The 19,686-nt window shown below is 38.2% G+C and overlaps 2 protein-coding genes across 5 annotated transcripts in view; one reads left to right on the plus strand and one right to left on the minus strand.

Annotated features, from left to right (window-relative positions):
• The window catches only part of LOC141564984 (KRAB domain-containing protein 4-like), a 29,097-nt gene extending 20,664 nt beyond the window's left edge, over positions 1-8,433 (minus strand). The window contains exon 1 of the mRNA XM_074307903.1: positions 8,312-8,433. Coding sequence (XP_074164004.1) covers positions 8,312-8,317 — 6 coding nt within the window. The 5' untranslated portion in view covers positions 8,318-8,433. The remainder of the gene's footprint in view (positions 1-8,311) is intronic.
• The window catches only part of LOC141564965 (uncharacterized), a 63,074-nt gene continuing 50,823 nt past the window's right edge, over positions 7,436-19,686 (plus strand). The window contains exons 1-2 of one of the 4 annotated variants that reach the window (XM_074307859.1): positions 7,436-8,385; positions 15,722-15,848. In XM_074307859.1, coding sequence (XP_074163960.1) covers positions 8,035-8,385; positions 15,722-15,848 — 478 coding nt within the window. In that variant the 5' untranslated portion in view covers positions 7,436-8,034. The remainder of the gene's footprint in view (positions 8,386-15,721; positions 15,849-19,686) is intronic. The other 3 variants (XM_074307857.1, XM_074307858.1, XM_074307860.1) reach the window with 3 other exon arrangements.

The raw sequence follows: 19,686 nt of genomic DNA on the forward strand, positions 1-19,686 counted from the left end.
CAGTGATTACTCTACAAGGCTCTTCTCCACTAAGGTTTGTCTGAACATCAAGAACCAATGAAATGTTGATTAAATACTTTCCCACATCAATTTTATTTGTTGGGAATCCTACTAGCTCTAAATTATCTGATGTAAAATGATGTTTGTGCTCTGGATGAGCCCTTTCATCCCCCTCCCTTTTGAGGTTTTATTGCTATTTTATCTTTATATCAAAAGGAAGACAAACTATTTCTCCCTTCAGATTGAATCCTATCTTGTAACAAAGAAAAGTAATTGGACAAGGAATCCAGTCCTATGAGCACTCTGGATGGTGGAGATAGCCTTCTACCTGGAAAGGAGTCCTCTGGGACTCTCAGTAAAGCTGGTTTCTCTCATCTAATCTCAGAGATAGCCAATGTTCTGGACATTACTCAGAGGGCTATTTGCTTTGGTCCTTCCATTTTCCTGGTTATTGTCATTGGGTTTGTATAGTATACAATAGAAATAGTTCTTGGGGTTTTATTCATTTCTCTCTGGATCAGGCGATGAAAGATCAAGGGGAACAAACTAAATAAGAAAAAACATAAGAATCAAATGCAGTAGCCCAGGATTTGATAAACTCAAGAACTAAATAGGTAAAGAAGGATTCCTTTTTTTTTTTTTTTTTTTTTTTTTCTTTTTTAAACAAGCACTGGAGAGAAAACTGGAAAGCAGTTTGGTAGAAGTCAGGTGGAGACACCATGCCTCCACCTCCTACTATGTTAAACTCAAAAGAGACTAACCATTCAGTTAGACTCATCAGTTCAAGGAAGATGGAGAAGGAAAAGGAAGAAGAACATAGAGTGTCTTGCTTATATATGAAAATGTGATCATAATTCTCCAAACTATCATCATTATTGAGAAGTTTGAAAGAAAAGTGAAAGCTGTTATATATGATAGAGTGATTCTAAAAAAACAAAAACTGGCTAGAAAAGGTAAAATGGAGCAATCACCTCATAAATTTGGATGTGAAAGAAAGAACTGACATAGAGAGCCCAGATAGGATAAAAGACTGAAAATGTTGGAACCTTGCTTTCCTCAAGTCGAAGAGGAAACAGTCTAGGAATGTAGAAGTGTATCCTGAGGTTCTAGAGAGGTGGAAAACTAGGGAAAGAATAGCAGCAGGACTTTTAGAAAGGGGGCAGAAGGAAAAAATAAGAGAGAGATTTCTAAAATACAGGGGCAGGGGGGAGAGATAAGGTAACAGAGGTAGGGTAAAAAGAGATGCTGAGAAGGACTATAGTAAGTAACAATAAGATGGAGGGACCTTCACAAAGTGTAATTATAAACAAAATAGATAAATCATTGGTTAATTTGATTTAAAAAATATGGAGAAGAAAATCAAATCATTAGAATAAAAAATGAAAAGGGTACATATACCACCATGACGAAATCATAGCAATCATAAGTTATTTTGCCCAATCATATGCCAGTAAATTTAACAATTTAAGTGAAATGGAAGAATATTTACAAAAATGTAAATTACTTCAATTAGCAGAAGAGGAAATAGAATGTCTAAATATTTAAAAAAAAAGAAATTGAACAAACCATAAATGAGTTCCTAAGAAAAAAGCACCAGGAACAGATGGATTTACAAATTACAAAGAAAATGTATATAGTCTATCAAGGAGTTAAAGATCAACTAAGTACAATATTAAATGAATTATTTGGAATAATAAGCAAAGAAGGCATTCCACCAAACTTCTTTTATGAAACAAATATGATACAAATGAATGGGACTAATTGGATGAAGTCTTTCTCAGTATTGTCACATGATCCCTGTTTCCAGAATGGGATCTTGGGGAGGTCATTTGCTCTCTGGAGGAATGAACTTTGAACCTGGAGATGCAGGAAGTTGCAGGAAGTGATGTGACTTGTGGGAGGCAGCCAGCATTGGTGACCAGTGATCAAGGATGGTTACATCCTTTTAGTCTATCCAATGAGAAGGCTCCAGTCTTTTACTTTTAAACCCTGGAGAAGCCTGAAGCTGGCCAGGTTCAAGGCACACATGGTGGGAATGGGAATGGCTCCCAGGTGTGTATCTGGGCCTCTCCCTGCAAAGATTAAATAAATGTTTTCTCTTTGTACCTGATGGTGTCTCTGATTAATTAATCGGATTGGGAAGAGTGTCTTGTACCCAACCTGTCCTACACACTAATACCTACACCAGGAAGAGTAAAAATGGAGAAAGAAAATTATAGGCAAATTACATTAATGCATATGAATGCATAACTTCTAAATGAAATACTAGCTAAAAGATTATTAAATATTACAAAGATATACATTTTGACCAAGTGAGATTTATATTAGGAATACAGGGAAATTTTAATTATAAGGCAATCTATTAGTATGATTGCTTATATCAATATTTTAAAAAATTTTAAATCATGATTGTAGTAAAGAATTGAGAAAAAATGTTTTGATAAAAGTATCACACTGTTCTCTACTAAAGCCAAACCAAACCAAAACAAAAACACTTGAAAGTATTGGTCTAACTGATACATTGTTGTTGGAATTGTGAATACATTCAGCCATTCTGGAGAGCGATTTGGAACTATGCTCAAAAAGTTATGAAACTGTGCATACCCTTTGATACAGCAGTGTTACTACTTGACTTATATCCCAAAGAGATGTTAAAGAAGGGAAAGGACCTGCAAGAATGTTTGTGGCAGCCCTCTTTGTAGTGGCCAGAAACTGGAAACTGAGTGGATGTCCATCGACTGGAGAATGACTGGGTAAATTGTGGTATATGAATGTTATGGAATATTATTGCTCTGTAAGAAATGACCAGCAGGATGATTTCAGAAAGGCCTGGAGAGACTTCCATGAACTGATGTTGAGTGAAATGAGCAGGACCAGGAGATCATTATATTCAACAATACTATATGATGATCAATTCTGATGGACGTGGCCCTTTTCGGTGATGAGATGAATCAAATCAGTTCCAATAGAGCAGTAATGAACTGAACCAGCTACACCCAGTGAAAGAACTCTGGGAGATAACTATGAACCACTACATAGAATTCCCAATCCCTCTATTTTTATCCGCCTGCATTTTTGATTTCCTTCACAGTTTAATTGTATACTATTTCAAAGTCTGATTCTTTTTGTGCAGCAAAATAACTGTATGGACATGTATACATATATTGTATTTAATTTATGCTTTAACATGTTTAACATGTATTGGTCAACCTGCCATCTGGGGGGGGTTGTGGGGGGAAGGAAGGGAAAAATTGGAACAAAGAGTTTTGCAATTGTCAATGCTGAAAAATTACCCATGCATATATCTTATAAATAAAAAGCTATAATTTTAAAAAAGAAGAATTTAGATGATAAAAAATTTATTTTGAGTGAATTTTTAAAAAATTGATTTAAAAAAAATTAACTAAAACTATTGGCAAACATTATTTGTAATTTGGATAAGCCAGTAAGATTAGGTGTGAAACAAGGGTGCCCACTGTTACCAATTTCAATATTGTACTGGAAATTATAGCAATAACAACAAGAGAAAATAAATAGAAGGAATCAAAATAGGGAAGGAGATAATAAAACAATCTCTTTTTTCAGACAACATGATGACATACCTGGAAAATTACAAAGACTCAACTCAAAAGTTAATTGAAACAACTTATAATTTTAGTAAAATAGCAGGATAGGAAGTAAATCAACATAAATCATCATCATTCCTATATATCACAAGCAAAACCCTGCAAGAAGAGATAGTAAGAGATGTCCCATTTAGAATAATTGTAGACAGTGTTACGTATCTGGGAGTATACCTGTCAAAACAATCACAAGGAGTATATGAATAAAATCATAAAAAGACTTTTTATACAAATAGAATTAGATTTAAATAACTGGAGAAACAGTCATTCTTCATGGGTGGCCCAGGCAAATATTTTTAAAATGACAATTTTACCAAAACTAATTTATATATTTAATGCCAGGGCAGCTAAGTGATGCAGTGGATAGAGCACCAGCTCCAAAGTAAGGAGGACCTGAGTTCAAATCTAGTCTCAGGCACTTACCACTTCTTAGCTGTGTGACCCTGGACAAGTCACTTAACCCTAATTGCCTCAGCAAAAATAATTAATGAATTAATTTTTAAAATATTATATATTCACTGAATATATATAATTAAATTACCAATTTTTTTCTTAATTAGAAAGAAATAATAACATTCATTTGGAAGAACAAAAATCAACAATATCAGAACTATTTTTTAAAAATGTAAGAAGGGAGTTTTAGTAGTACCGGATCTTGAGTAATATTAAAAGGTTGTAATAATTAAAACTATCTAGTAAACATAATGAAACAGAATAGAAATGCAACTTAGAGCAGCAAATAAATAATAGTAATCTTATATTACCAATGAGAAGAACATGGAATGTATTACTCCTCAGACATGGATAAGTGATCAATTTATGAATAAGCAAGAGAGAGAGAGAGAGCAAAGTGAGTTTTTTTTTTCTTTCCAATAGATATTTTTTTTTATTATATATATATATTTTTATAATATTATCCCTTGTATTCATTTTTCCAAATTATCCCCCCCTCCCTTTATGCAAAGTGAGTTTTACAATAGATAATTTATATTACATTAAACTAAAAAGTTTTATGCAAATACAACTGTAGCTATGATTAGAAGAAAAGCAGAACATTGGGAAGGAAATTTGTGGACAGTAAGTTAGGTAAAGGTTCATATCTCAGATACATAAAAACTGTAAAATCTGTGAGAGAAAATCCTTTTCCAATTGATAAGTGGTCACAAGATATGCAAAGTAGTTTTCCAATAAGTGGTCAAAATAATTTATAGTTACACGAAAATTTGCTGTAAATCATTATTGACTAGAGAAATACAAATTAAAACAACCCTGGGATACAATTGGACACCAATCAATTAGTTCAAATAAAGAGAAAAACAACAAATGATGGAGAGAATATGGGAAAAGTGAAAGACTAAATCACCTTTGGTGGAAGTGGAAACTGCTCCAACCATCTGGGAGAGCAAAATGGAATTAGCCCCAAAGAGTTATTAAGCTGTCTCTATTCTTTGACCCATAAAATATCACTAGGTCTATTTTCAAAGATGAAGAGGGAAAAAGGGAAAGAATCTGCACATACTAAAAAACAATTCACTTTGTGGGGGCAAAGAACTGGAAATTGTAGGGATTCCATCAACTGGGGAATGAACTAGGGATGGTCACATGTGGTGACAGTCCGTAATTAAGACTGAATCCTACTCTGCTATAAGAAATTATGAGCTCATTAGAAATAATTCAGAATTTTAGCAAAGTTGCAGGATACAAAATAAATCCACATAAATCCTCAGCATTTTTATATATCACCAACAAAATGCAACAGCAAGAGATACAAAGAGAAATTCCATTCCAAACAAATGTTGAGAGTATAAAGTATTTGGGAATCCATCTACCAAAGAATAGTCAGGAATTATATAAAAAAAAATTATGAAACACTTGCCACAAAAATAAAGTCAGATTTAAATAATTGGAAAGACATTCAGTGCTCTTGGATAGGCCGAGCGAATATAATAAAGATGACAATACTCCCCAAACTAATCTATTTATTTAGTGCTATACCAATCGGACTCCCAAGAAACTATTTAATGACCTAAAAAAATAACAACAAAATTCATATGGAAGAATAAAAGGTCGAGAATTGCTAGGGAACTAATGAAAAAAAGTCAGATGAAGGTGGTCTAAGTGTACCTGATCTAAAGCTATATTATATAGCAGCAGTCACCAAAACCATTTGGTATTGGCTAAGAAATAGACCGGTAGATCAGTGGAACAGATTAGATACAAAGGACAAAAAAGGTTACATCTATAGCAATCTAGTTTTTTTCAAACCCAAAGATACCAACATTAGGGATAAAAATTCATTATTTGGAAAAAACTTGGGAAAACTGGAAATTAGTATGGCAGAAATTAGATATGGATCCACACAACACCATATACCAAGATAAGATCAAAATGGGTCCATGACTTAGGCATAAAGAATGAGATAATAAATAGATTAGAGGAACAGAGAATAGTCTACCTCTCAGACCTGTGGAGGAGGAAGGAATTTATGACCAGAGGAGAACTAGAGATCATTATTGATCACAAAATAGAAGATTTTGATTACATCAAACTAAAAAGTTTCTGTACAAACAATACTAATGCAAACAAGATTAGAAGGAAAGTAACAAATTGGGAAAATATTTTTAAAGTTAAAGGTTCTGATAAAGGTCTCATTTCCAAAATATATAGAGAATTGATCCTAATTTATAAGAAATCAAACCATTCTCCAATTAATAAATGGTCAAAGGATATGAACAGACAATTCTCAGATGATGAAACTGAAATTATATCCACTCATATGAAAGTATTCCAAATCACTACTGATCAGAGAAATGCAAATTAAGACAACTCTGAGATACCACTACACACCTGTCAGATTGGCTAAGATGACAGGAACAAGTAATGATGAATGTTGGAGGGGATGTGGGAAAACTGGGACACTAATACATTGTTGGTGGAGTTGTGAAAGAATCCGGCCATTCTGGAGAGCAATTTGGAACTATGCTCAAAAAGTTATCAAACTGTGCATACCCTTTGATCCAGCAGTGCTGCTACTGGGCTTATATCCCAAAGAAATACTAAAGAGCTGAAAGGGACCTATATGTGCCAAAATGTTTGTGGCAGCTCTTTTTGTTGTAGCTAGAAACTGGAAGATGAATGGATGTCCATCAATTGGAGAATGGTTGGGTAAATTATGGTATATGAAGGTTATGGAATATTATTGCTCTCTAAGAAATGACCAGCAGGATGAATACATTTGGAGAGACTTACATCAACTGATGCTGAGTGAAATGAATAGAACCAGAAGATCGCTGTACACTTCAATGCTGTATGAAGATGTATTCTGATGGAAGTGGATATCCTCAACATAAAGAAGATCCAACTCACTTCCAATTGATCAATGATGGACAGAAATAACTACACCCAGAGAAGGAACACTGGGAAGTGAATGTAAATTGTTAGCACTACTGTCTATCTACCCAGGTTACTTATACCTTCGGAATCTAATACTTAATGTGCAACAAGAAAATGGTATTTACACACATATATTGTATCTAGGTTATATTGTAACACATGTAAAATGTATGGGATTACCTGTCATTGGGGGGAGGGAGTGAAGGGAGGGGGGATAATTTGGAAAAATGAATACAAGGGATAATATTATTAAAAAAATTAATCATGCATATATACTGTGAAAAAAAATTATAAATAAAAAAAAAGAAATTATGAGCTCAATGATCTTAGAGACACATGGGAACAATGCAAAGCTAAATGAACCAGAACTCTCTCAACAGACACAGACACATAGACACACTCTCTCTCTCTCTCTCTCTCTCTCTCTCTCTCTCTCTCTCTCTCTCTCTCTCTCTCTCTCTCTCTCTCTCTCTCACACACATACACACACAGAGATCTCAAAGAGAGAGAAAGGGGGTGAGGAGGGCTCTGGATGGAGCTCCGGAATGACCAGGAGAAGCCAGACACTGGGGGACACACAATCCTGTCTGGGATGAATCCTCCGCAGGGAAACTGAGGGACCCGAAAGAAAAGACAAGGGAAGCAGACGCTTCACTGCCTGAATCCAGGACGAGTTCTGGAACAGGGAGGACGAACTCCGGGACTCTGAGGGTGTGTAAAAAGTCATCTTGTTCTGTGCCCCTTAGGACCCGTCCTCCTCCACTTAGGAAATGTGCACTCAGACCGCCAAGGCCAGCGGCTGCCCCAGACAAATCTCCCCACGGACTAAAGGCGCAGGATCCACACGTTGAATCACAAAGTAACCGCGGGCTGGGCGGAAGCCATGGCGCCGCTGCAGCGCCCGGAACTCGACCCCCGGAACTCGACCCCGAGCTCAGCCGGCCCGGGCCAGCCCCGGGACCACCGGATCCCGGGACCCCGAGAGGGGTCGTGGCTTGGGGACCATCTGGGAAAGTAAATGAGCTCTCTCCAAGATGGCGGAGAGGCGGGGCTGAGCGCTCCCCAAAACCCTCTAAAAAGGAGACCCGACCCCAGCCGTGGCCAAGCGCCCAGCTCTAACCTGGCGGGGGCGGCAGGGACGCCCCCGGCCCTCCTCCGCTGGCCCCGCTGCGCGAGCCACGCCCTCTGCCTCAGTACCCCTCCCCACTTTCCACTGCGGTCTTGGTGCCGCCCCATTTCCCCTCAGCCAAGCGTGGTCTTTCCCGGAAAGGACCCAAAGAAGCAGGCGCGCCTACCCCCATTCCTGCCTTTCATAAACTGGTCATCCATTCACTTGGCACAGGATGCTCCGTGGGAGAAGGAGCGGCCGGTAAGGAGCCATGCGGGTCAAACCACTTGCATTTGCAAGGAGAGGTGTAGACGGCGCCATCGCCTTCTGACTTCCTATGTCCCAGAGGCCTCTGGGCCGCAGTGTCCCGGACTGGGGTGCTCCTGCACTTTCCCCCCAGCCTGAGTCCCGCCCCCGCCCCCAATTTACCCCCCATCTTTGCCGTACCCCGCTCCCCCCGCAGCCCCTCCCCTTCTCCTCTTCCCGGGGCCCCCGGAAGGAAATGTTGGTCTAAGGCGGGGGGAGGGGGGGTAGGCGAACGTTTCTGCGTTACTGACTTTGGGGGCGTTCCTGCCCTGGATAAAGGAAAAAGAGCCCAAGGAGACTGATTTGTTTTGAGTTATATACAATGTGAGAGATTTAAAAATCCCCCAAAATTGTGTGGGAAAAGGAGCTGGTCGTGGTCAGGGTTTGTTTGTTCTTTTGGGGGGGGGGGGGAATCTCAAAAGCTAGGTCCAAATGGCGACCTACCTCCGGTGTGCAGACTGGGTGGGCTGGGAGAGCTGGGAGGGATAAGGGGGGGAAAGAATCTCAGGAAGAAGATCCCAGCCATGCCTGGATTTTGGCGGGGAGGGTCGCTTGCCTTCCCCTTCTGTTGAGGCCGGAGCTCTTTCCAGTGTCTGGCCATGTCCTTCCTCCTGGGCTCTCTAGCCCCGGCCTCCTGCTCTCATGTCTCTAGCCATGTTCCTCTTAATAGGGGTCTCTAATCTCACCGCTCCAGTTGGGGTGTCTCGATTGACCTGAAATGGCATTGTAAATGAATTAGAAAATATACAACTATATAATTTTATTAGAAACGAATTAAAAATTGAATAGGACTATGTAAACTCCTGAGAATCTCAAAGACAACAGTAGTACAATCAGCCAGGGCAATATAGAGAATTATGAATGAGATAATCTTAGGGAAAAATTCAGAAGACCGAAGAGGAGGGTTATAGATAGTCTGGGATATGAAAGAGAAGGAAGCGATCAGATTTTAAAAGAGAAGAAAAGTTCTGTTTTGAAGATATTTAATCAGTCACTGGACAGATTTTTAGAAACAGGAAAATTGAGTGGGTGAGGTTTAAAAATAAAAGGGGTTCCATGCTAGAAAAATTACCCATGCATATGCTTTGTAAACAAACAAAAAGAATAAAGAGACGGTACAAAAGATACAACGCATCTCAGAAGATTCCAGCAAAACACTTCCAAGCTCTAACTTTGAGCTCACTTTACTCTGGACATCGGATATATACTTGCGTGAAATTTGTATTACTGAGATTTTTTAGGGGGGTGGGAACAGCAGAGGGATTGTTTGTGTCAATTGCACTAGTTTATTAAATGCCATTTTCTGATGTAAAAAAAGGAAAGTAAAAGGGGTTTGAAATTTTGAAAGAAAGACTTGAAGGAAGGTTTTGAACTGTCAAGATTAGGTATCTTAATCATATGCACACTGTAGTAATATATTTGCCACATGAAATTATTTAAAAGTAGAATACTAAAATTCTGCCCTTGAAAGGCCATTAAAAGAGTATATTTTAAAACAAACAAAAAAGAAGATCCTGACCACAAGTAGCTGCTATGAGGACGGGGAGCTCAAAACCCAAACCCAGAGGATAATGGCTAGTCAATATCTACAAGGAAAAGCTGAAAGAAAAATGCAAATAGAACATATGTCCATTAATAATTAGATAAATAGTTAAATGAATGAAGAAAATGTCAAAAATCAGAGGAGTACATGAAAAAAGTCACTGAGCTATGCAAGAAAGTTGCATTATTTGTGAATAGACAATATTTCTGAAAAAAAAAAACTCCTTTCAAAAAATTGGACTAATGAAAGCTAATAATAATAATGATATTATAGGATATCAAAAAACCAAAAATAAACAAATGCAAAAGGTGCAATATTTCATAGGATAAAACACAACTAGAAAAATAGATCGAGGACAGAGAATTTTAGAATCATTGGATAATTAACAATTGTTAATGACAATAGTTATCATATTGCAAGAAATTATAAAGGAAAACTGTTCCAATACTTTAGAGCAAGAAGATTGAGTAGAAATTGAAAGAATCCATGGGTCATCTCCTGAATGAAACCTCACAATTTAAACTCACTGAAATATTATAATCAAAATCCAAAACCTGGATAAGGAGAAAATACTCCAAACAGTCAGGGAGAAAGAATTCCAGTCCCATAGCCTCAGTCAGGATCATCCCAGATTAGCTTTCACTACTTTAAAGTAATAGAGAATCTGGAGTATGATGTTCTAGAAAACAAAGGATCTAGGATTATAACCAAAAATATCCTGCCCTGCAGAATTAAATATAATCCTATGGAGTAAAATATGAAATGCTCAGTGAAATAAAGGAGTTTAAGCTTTCCTAGTAAGAAGAAAAAAAAAAAAACAAAAAACAGAGCCAAACAGAAAATCTGACATTCAAACACAGAATTCTGAAAAAACTAAAAAGAAAAACATGATGGATAAAGCATATTACATGGCCAGAGGGTGGCAGTAGATCTGTGAGCCTCAATTATCCCCATTGGAATTTATGAGCCCCAAAATGGCCAATTTGCAGAAAACTCATTGGGACAGAGCTCTGAGCCAATAACCATGTGTTGAAGGGATCTGGCTCTCTTCAATGAATAGTACTTCAGCTCTTCCTTCTGATCTGAGATGTTCCCTTTTTCCAAGGTCTTAGTTTAAAGTGCTTGATACCCAACCAATACAGGTGAAGCAAACTGAAAATACTGTCTCATTGATGGGTAGACTTTGCCCTTAATTCTACAGGAGGATCTACACAAATACAAAATTCCATTAGTTAACAAATAGTCTAATGAGCAGACTTGGACAGACTTTCCAAACTAATGAGCAGGCCCATAGGCTGGCCTGATAAACTGATGTCAACACATTGATGTGGGCCAATGAGCATGGCCATGGGCCAGCACTCAGGGTCCTCGTTGGCCAGATGCTCATGACCATCTCCCCATGTTGGACAGTAAGGCGGTGATGAAGGACAGAGGGGTGATGAAATGGTTGGGGGGCTTTTCATATCATTGAGTCATCTCTATCCCTCTGGGCTTTCTTCCCTGTATAGTGGGAAGAAAGGTGGTCATAGAGTTAGTTTCCTGTAATTAAGCAAGTGAATTTAGAGTAAAGTTATAATTTTGTAATTCACAGTTTGGGACTTTTATGAGAAAGAAGGTATTCTATAGAATTATTCCGGAATACGAATTAGTTGATTGACTAAATGTGTGTATATAATTTTTTTTTTTTTTTTTTTTTTTGCTGAGGCAATTGGGGTTAAGTGACTTGACCAGGGTCACACAGCCAGGATGTGTTAAATGTCTGAGGTCACATTTGAACTCAGGTCCTCCTGATTTCAGGGCTGGTACTCTATCTGCTTAACCATCTAGCTGCCCAGAATAAATGTATATTAATAGGCATAATGTTAATAATTATGAAAAATCACTACTCCTATGAAATCACTAGCTGATTAGTACTGATTAGGATAAAACAGGGATTCAGTCATCTGTTTCCACTTCATTCTTCATTCAGCCACTGAAGTGATTTTCCTAAGAGGCAAGTCTGATTTTCCCTTCTCCCCCACCCCCCACCAGGCTATCTATTGCATACAAGATCAAATTCAAAATGTTCTTTTTGGCATTCAAAGTTTGTCATGTCCTAGTCTACTCCTCTACTTTCAGTCTTCTTAAAAAAAAAATCAGGCTGAAAAGCAAAGAAATATGCTATCAGAAAAAAATTGGAGTCAGTTAAGTTTCCAAAAAAATTCATTTTGAACAATGTTTACAACTCTATGACATAGATGATATTATGTATTTCACAGTTGAAACTAGTTCAAGGTCACATAGATAGATTGTATCTGTAAGTAGATTTATACTCAGACTCCAGATTTAGGATTCTTTCACCTAGTCAGTCTCTCTAATTAAAAATAATAGTCTTGCCCTACCCTCCACAATTCCTCTCTAAGAAAAGAGAGGCAGAAAAGCATTGTTTCAAATACCCAGAAAGGAACAGAATGATTTTGGGAATGTTGTATAGAAAAGCCCGAGTTTTTGAATGACATCTTGAAATCATAATTTTTAAAGCCAGGAGAACTTAATTATGGTTAATAATTTCATCTACAAACAATCCAGTCTGTCTTCTGCTTTTAAAGAGATGTTTCCATTTGAGGATATTTGTTAAATTCATCATAAATTTAAAAAAATCAAGAATCCTTGACCTTCCTTCATAACTCAGCCCAAAGGCACCATTTTCAGGAAGTTTTGTGATTCCTCAGGAGCTAGTATCTTCCGCTAGGAGACTTCTTTGTATTTACTCTTTATGAGTAGCTAGATGAGCCAGTGAATACAGAATTCAATCTGAATTCAAGGGAAACTGAGTGTGTGTGTGTGTGTGTGTGTGTGTGTGTGTGTGTGTGTAATCTAAAGACCGTTGCTTAATCTTCCCAATGTGTCTGGAGCCAAGGGCTAAGAGGACAGAAGAGGTAAATGGGAAAAGGCCAGGAAGGGCTTTGGATGCCAAACAGCTTTGTTTATAATCCAGGAAATGGGTAGGCGACAGTACATGTTATTGCACAGAGAGGAGACATGGTCAGATCTGCTTGTTAGTGACCAAAGGAATCATGTAGACTGACCAGTCTTGAGGCAAGAAGTCCCACCAGCAGGCTCTGGCTGTGAGTCTACACTATCAAAAAGAGAAGGCCTTATATCTGAGAGATGCTACACAGAGGAAGTTAACAGGCTTTGGCCACAGATCTTTTAAGGAAAGGAAAGCTGGCAGTCTGAGATAGTCTGAGCAGGCCTTTGTGTTGAGACCCTGCACAGAATTAAGGAGGGCAGCTGGGCATGGGACACATCCATGGGATGGAGAATGAGCTCCATGTTGCCTGGATCTGTTGAGTCCTGAATATCTAGATTGAGATGTCTAAAAGGAAGCTTGGAGCAGAAGCAGCTCAGCTGCAATGAGCTCCATGGAGTTAAAAAGTTAAATAAGAGAGATCTCATAGCAGAATGTTTTCAGTCATTGTTCAATCATGTTCAGCTCTTTGAGACTCCATTTGGAGTTTTCTTGGAAGAGACACTTGGAGTGGTTGCCATTTCCCTCTCCAGTGCATTTTACAGATGAGGTAACTGAGGCAAACAGAGCAAAATGACTTGTTCAGGCTCACACAGTAAGTGTCTGATAAGTGTCTGAGATCTGATTTGAACTCATGAAGATGAATCTTCCAGATTCCAGGCAAAGGCTTTGTGCACTGTGGAATCAAATGAGAAATGAGGAGATGGTGCACCCTACAGCATTGAGGGGATGAGAGAGAGGAAAGAAGTTTAGAATCACTAATGTTCAGACTAAATTAGAGAGCCATTTAGCAGTCAGTAAAAGGGTGGCCTTCTAGTGAGAACCCACATGATAAATAAGTGGGTAAGATGAAAAAGAGTGACTTTCAGACTGTGAGAGGTGGTAGGAAGAACCAAGCAACAAAGCTATAAAGTTGTAAACCAAAGCAGCATTTACTGAGTTTGATAACAAGGGTGGCTATCCCATTCTGTGGGAGTTTACACCATTCAGGGGAGGAGTTTTATAGGATCGGAGAGGATGAGAATGGAGTAAAAGTCCAATGAACGAGGTCCGGGTTGCTGGATTCTAGGCTTATCTGGTGCCACAATCCACTGTTTTTTTGGGTCTATCTGCATAATAGATTGAGGTTTGGGTAGGGTGAGGTTGGCTGTTTCCCAGAACAGATGGCATAACAGGATAATGCGACATGTTCCATTGCAAGTGCTGATGGGAAGCTAGAAGCACACAAAGTGGAGTGATTCTCAAAATGGAGCAGTCCTGGATCCACAAGACCCTAATAAAAGAAAAGGCATGGCAATTCTTAGGAACCTCCAAAAGTGTGAAATGATCAATAAATTCCATAATTATTCAGAAGCTAAATTATGGAAATAAAGAAAATTCAACGTGAAATATGAATAACAAACATTCCATAAAGCAGATATTTAAAGAAGAAATCAAAATGAGGAAAAAGTAGAAAAATAACTTTATCCACATGAGAGAGAGTTGCTTCCAAATAATAGAGTGTCTGATAAAGTGAACCATAACACTATAATGGAAATGGAAGAGCAAGCACATTGGCCAACCATGTGTTCTACTTGGAGCAGTTTAGAGAAATAGATGCTCTCTTCCAAGTGTCAGGGTCTGTTCAGAGCTGTCCAGTATCTTCCACATGATATACATCAGTCTGTTTCTTAACTTGATCTCTTGACTCATTCTCCCAAGTTCCAGAGAGGGTCATTTTTAGATCTTTTATTTCTCATAAAGAAATTGTTAATGTTTTTGTCATGAATTAGCTTAAACCCAACACTAGTTAGTTGCATTTTTAATAAATGGACTCTTTTCCTCAACATATTCTTATTTCTAGATACATAAATATGAAAATTAAGGAATATATGCCATTAAAAAGTGAAAACAATTATAAATATATAGGCTACTTTGGCTATGACACATCACACACTGAGTTATCTCAAGCCCTTGACATAACAATCGATAACTTTTCTTCATTTGGTTGGAAACAGTTTCATATCACTTATTTCAGTTCAGAATGGGATTAATATATCTTAAGAATCTTCATGTTTTCATATAATTAAGATTTTATCTCTGATTTGAAAGAAATTAACTATGTTATCTTTTTTTCTTCTCTCTTCACTGATTATTGGAAATGTTTTATCCCCCACAATACATAGTGCTTGCCAACTCTTTTTTTTTTTTTCTTTCTTTGTTTCTTTTTTTTTTTTTTTTTCTTTTTTCTGAGGCTGGGGTTAAGTGACTTGCCCAGGGTCACACAGCTAGGAAGGTTAAGTGTCTGAGACCAGATTTGAACTCGGATCCTCCTGAATTCAGGGCTGGTGCTCTATCCATTGCGCTACCTCGATGCCCCCCTTGCCAACTCTTAATAGAAATTTTTTTTAACATATCACTTATGACAGCTCAAATAAGGAAGAGGTTTCATATCACCTTTTTTTCTTTTTCCTACACAGATCTTCATATTCTCCTCATGAAACATATACCTTCTTCCTGATTCTCTAGAGATGAGCATTTCTCAAATCTATTCTGACTGAAAATGTAAAATGATTTCTTTCAATTTTTCGTGACCATAAATGGTTTCAAGTGATGACTCTGAGACTCCTAAATGATATGGCCTGTGAGCAGATCCCTCTCTGCACTTCAGCTTCCTCCTATCAATTGATTATGATAGGACTAGATGAATTCTGGAAGTATTTTTTCAGCTGTAAGTTCTATAACTTTTTATGATTTAGGAATTGGTGACATTGAAGACTATGACTATGGATTTGACCCAGGAAGAGAGGCACCTCTTGGACCATTCTCAGAAAGAGGTCTACAAGAATGTCATGGCAGAAGATTCCCAGAACCTGGTCTCCCTAGGTAAGGAGCTCTTCTCCCTGTAACCGACTTGCCCATCAAAGTGATGTGTCTGATTTAGGCACCAAAAGTGGCGGTTTGATCATGGGAAGAATTCACGATGGCCATTGTCTTTGGCAAAAGGCAGATTTATTTAGGGGTTATAGATGAAGACACCAGGAATGGTATATGTAAAATAGAGTTGGAAGAGAAATACAAAGGGATTTTAATAATCAGTGACAGAAAGGGCAAGTTGCTATTTGCCTGGAGAAAAGAAACACCCCATAAGATTGGGACATGCCCTTAGATGGCAGGCTAAATCCTGAAAGGAAACACTTCAAAAGAGTTTGCTAAAGGGGCGGCTAGGTGGCGCAGTGGATAAAGCATGGGCCCTGATGTCAGGAGGACCTGAGTTCAAATATGGTCTCAGACACTTCCTAGCTGTATGACTCTGGGCAAGTCACTTGACCCCAACTGCCTCAGCAAAAAAAGAAAAAAAAAATTTGCTATAAGAAGTGGGGTTGAGACACATGGGAAAGTTAGGAGAGAAACCACATGGCATGGGAGAGGGTAAGGAGACTGACACCATGCTGTGGTGGACTAATCATAGGAGGGCAGTGAATATGACATGGGGTCATAAGTAGATTTTATAGGAAAAATAACCTCAGGCACATGCCTGGGATTTTTGAGTGGACATGGCAAGGTGAGGCTGCCCAAGGCCTTTACAGAGGGTGGATTTCAAGGGTTGCCATGACTTGGATTTCTAACTGGAGAACTTCCCCAGAGGGTGGGACCACAGGACTAAACTGATCTGTTTCAGTGCCTTCTCCCTGCCTGTGTCAGCGATCATTTTTCTCAGTTCTTCATTCAAGACCTTATCAAAAGGAGTGTCTTAATTCGTTCCCTAATTGCAGGGTTTTGAGAATTTGTCAATTCTTGGAGGGCTGAAAGTCCTGGTTTTTAAGAGAGAAGATTCTCTTTTTGCTGCCGAGTTTTCCTATGGTTTTCTTCTGTTCCTCTGTTTCCTTCATTTTCCCTCTTCACTAGATTTATATTTCAGTTTTAAATTAAGTTTTATGTGTGTTGAACTAAAAATATAATGAAGATGCTTTTTTATAAGATCCTACTGAATATATAAAGTATCAAATTAGCATCACTATGTTTTTTAAAGTGTTACAGGAAGCTGCAAGTTTCCTTTGTTGCTCTTGAAGACATTTCTTACCAGTTCTAGGTCAAAGATCAAATGAGTATTGTTGAAAACTCTTACTTGGAACTAGTTCCAGTTGTTATTTGTAGTCTAACCTTTACCTAGACTTGACTTTTGTCTGCCAAATCTTTGCAAACTGATCCTGAGGTTTTTCCACATTGAAGAACTCACCCACTCGACCCTCCATCCCCCACCCCTCATCTCCCAAAGCAACATCTTCCTCTTTGGGATGTAGCCATTCTTTAGTGTGTTCTTCTTGTGAACAAGCATTAATTTGTAGCTCACAGCTTTAAGTCCTGTCTATTATAGCAATTTTGAAGGAAAAAACAAAGAGTTCTTCCTTGCTGCTTTCTCCAAATTCCACTACAGTTTCCGTGTAGAAAATAAATGGAATATAGCTTTTGGGAGACTTTTCAGTGAAACATGAGGCTAACTTCTCCACTGAGGGGGTGAGTGGAGAGCAAGCCATAAGAAAACTTTGGGAAGGAGTAAATATATATAGAAAGGGATATATGGGATAGGGAGACATTGAAGGATTGCCTTGACATGATGAGGGCCCAGCTGAAATTATGTAACCTAAATTTGTAGTAACCTCAAGCAATTGGGTTACATGGGTCTCACTGTCTCCATTTAGTATCATATGAATAGGACTGAAGAGCACCACCTTACTTGGAAATAATTCTAGTTCCTTTCTTATCTCTACAGCCCAGTCTTTGATTCTTGGGGAATCAATGTTCAGATTTGTGGAGGTGACTTTCAGTTTAGAGAGATGGAAAATAGATAATTCTATTCGAGCCATGGTGTAAAATGCTCCAGTAGCCTAGAAACCAATTTCCAGTTTGTGTTCTGGTAAAGTCCCATGAAGGTTAGAGTCACATAAAAGTCACTCATTGTAGGTGATGAGATTCAAGAAATAGAGAGAGACAGGGCTAAGGCCAGAGTATGCATTTGACAATTAGAGAGAGACTAGAATGTAAGAATTGTTGGAGAAGTTGGGGCCTGTCTTCAGTCCTGGATCCAGTCAGTCACTTAATAAGCATTGCTCAGTTCTAGAGTCTGGGAGTTTTTTCTCTATCCTCATCAATGCATTAGACCAAGGAACCCAACTAGAAGTAAGAAATATCATTGGTACAAAGGTTCATACATTATCAAAAATGGAATCAGGGATGTCATTCTCTAATGCAGTTTGGAATTATGCCCCAAAGTCATTCAACTATATGTCCTTTAAATTAATGCTAACTACAGGGGCAGCTAGGTGGCACAGTGGATAGAGCACCAGCCCTGAATTGAGGAGGACCGGAGCTCAAATCTGGTCTCAGATACTTAACACTTCCTAGCTGTGTGACCCTGGGCAAGTCACTTAACCCCAGACTCAGGGAAAAAACAATTAATTAAAATTAATTAATTAATTAATGCTAACTACAAACAGTTCTATAAACTAAAGAGATGAGAGAACAAAAAAAAAGACATATTAGAACAAAAAAAGACATATTAGAACAAAAATTATTGATCTGCTTTTTGTTGTTGCAAAAAAATAAAATGAAAAAAATATAGGGCCCATGTATTTGCAAATGACTAAGGAAATGGTGGTCCAAGAAGATAATGGAATCTTATTGTTTTGGAAGAAATGATGAAAGACTCAGATTTAAAGAAATCTGGAAAGAGTTTTCTGAACTGATTTAGGGAGCAGAGAGCAGAACCAGAATAGTTTATACTGTAACTACATTGTTTAAAGCAATGAACAACCATGACACCTGAGGAGAACAGGATCTTCCAAAATGTTTTCTTCTTAAAATCCCTTTCAACAACTGCTACAAAAGTGTATTGTGACCCAAAGTGGTCGTTTAATCTGATACTTGTAACGAGCTGTCGTCTCCAGAAGCTGCTGGATCGCTCTCTGGGAAGAGATCTGCTGTGTCTACTCAAATCTCTCAGACAGATTCTTCTTCCTGTAACGAACCGTTGTCTCCAGGCAGTTGCTGTTAACTCTTGTCCAAAGAAGTGACTTCCCTTCCTGCAGAGAGCCCCGTCAAGCCTGATGCAATTCAGAGTCTTCCTTCTTGAATCCTGGCTCTGAATCTCCTCCAGCTCTTATCCTTCTCCAGGCCGATCTGCCCTCTGCGCCCATTGCTGTCTCTTTTTATCCTCCCAGAGAATGGGCGTGGGATAATGCAAGGGCTTCTGGGAAGAACCACCCCAGCCAATGAGCTTGCCCCCTCTATCAAGTCAACCTGAGTTCTCACCTTGTAATTGTCCAGAAAACCTGAATTCTCACCTTGTCACCATCCAGACAACCTGAGTTCTCACTTAGTAATCCTAACATCTCCCCCTTTCTTTTGATTTAGAACATAGGACAGTCATGACCTTGAAACATAAATCCATCAATATGGGAAGTATTACAGATAATTACATAAATGACCTTGAAACATAAATCCATCAATATGGGAAGTATTACAGATAATAACATGAATTACATAAGCACATAGTAACATAGTAACATAACACATGCTAGAAGTATATAACATAATCATAAATTGAAAATTTATAAATGTCCATAAGTCCATTGTCCATTAGTCTCATCTTGTGTGAGGAAGTCCAATGATTCCTGCTGGTTTTTAAAGTTTTTTAACAGTCTTCTTATTATCCATGCTCTTT

Source organism: Sminthopsis crassicaudata, chromosome 3, assembly GCF_048593235.1.
Source record: "Sminthopsis crassicaudata isolate SCR6 chromosome 3, ASM4859323v1, whole genome shotgun sequence".
NCBI lineage: Eukaryota > Metazoa > Chordata > Mammalia > Dasyuromorphia > Dasyuridae > Sminthopsis > Sminthopsis crassicaudata.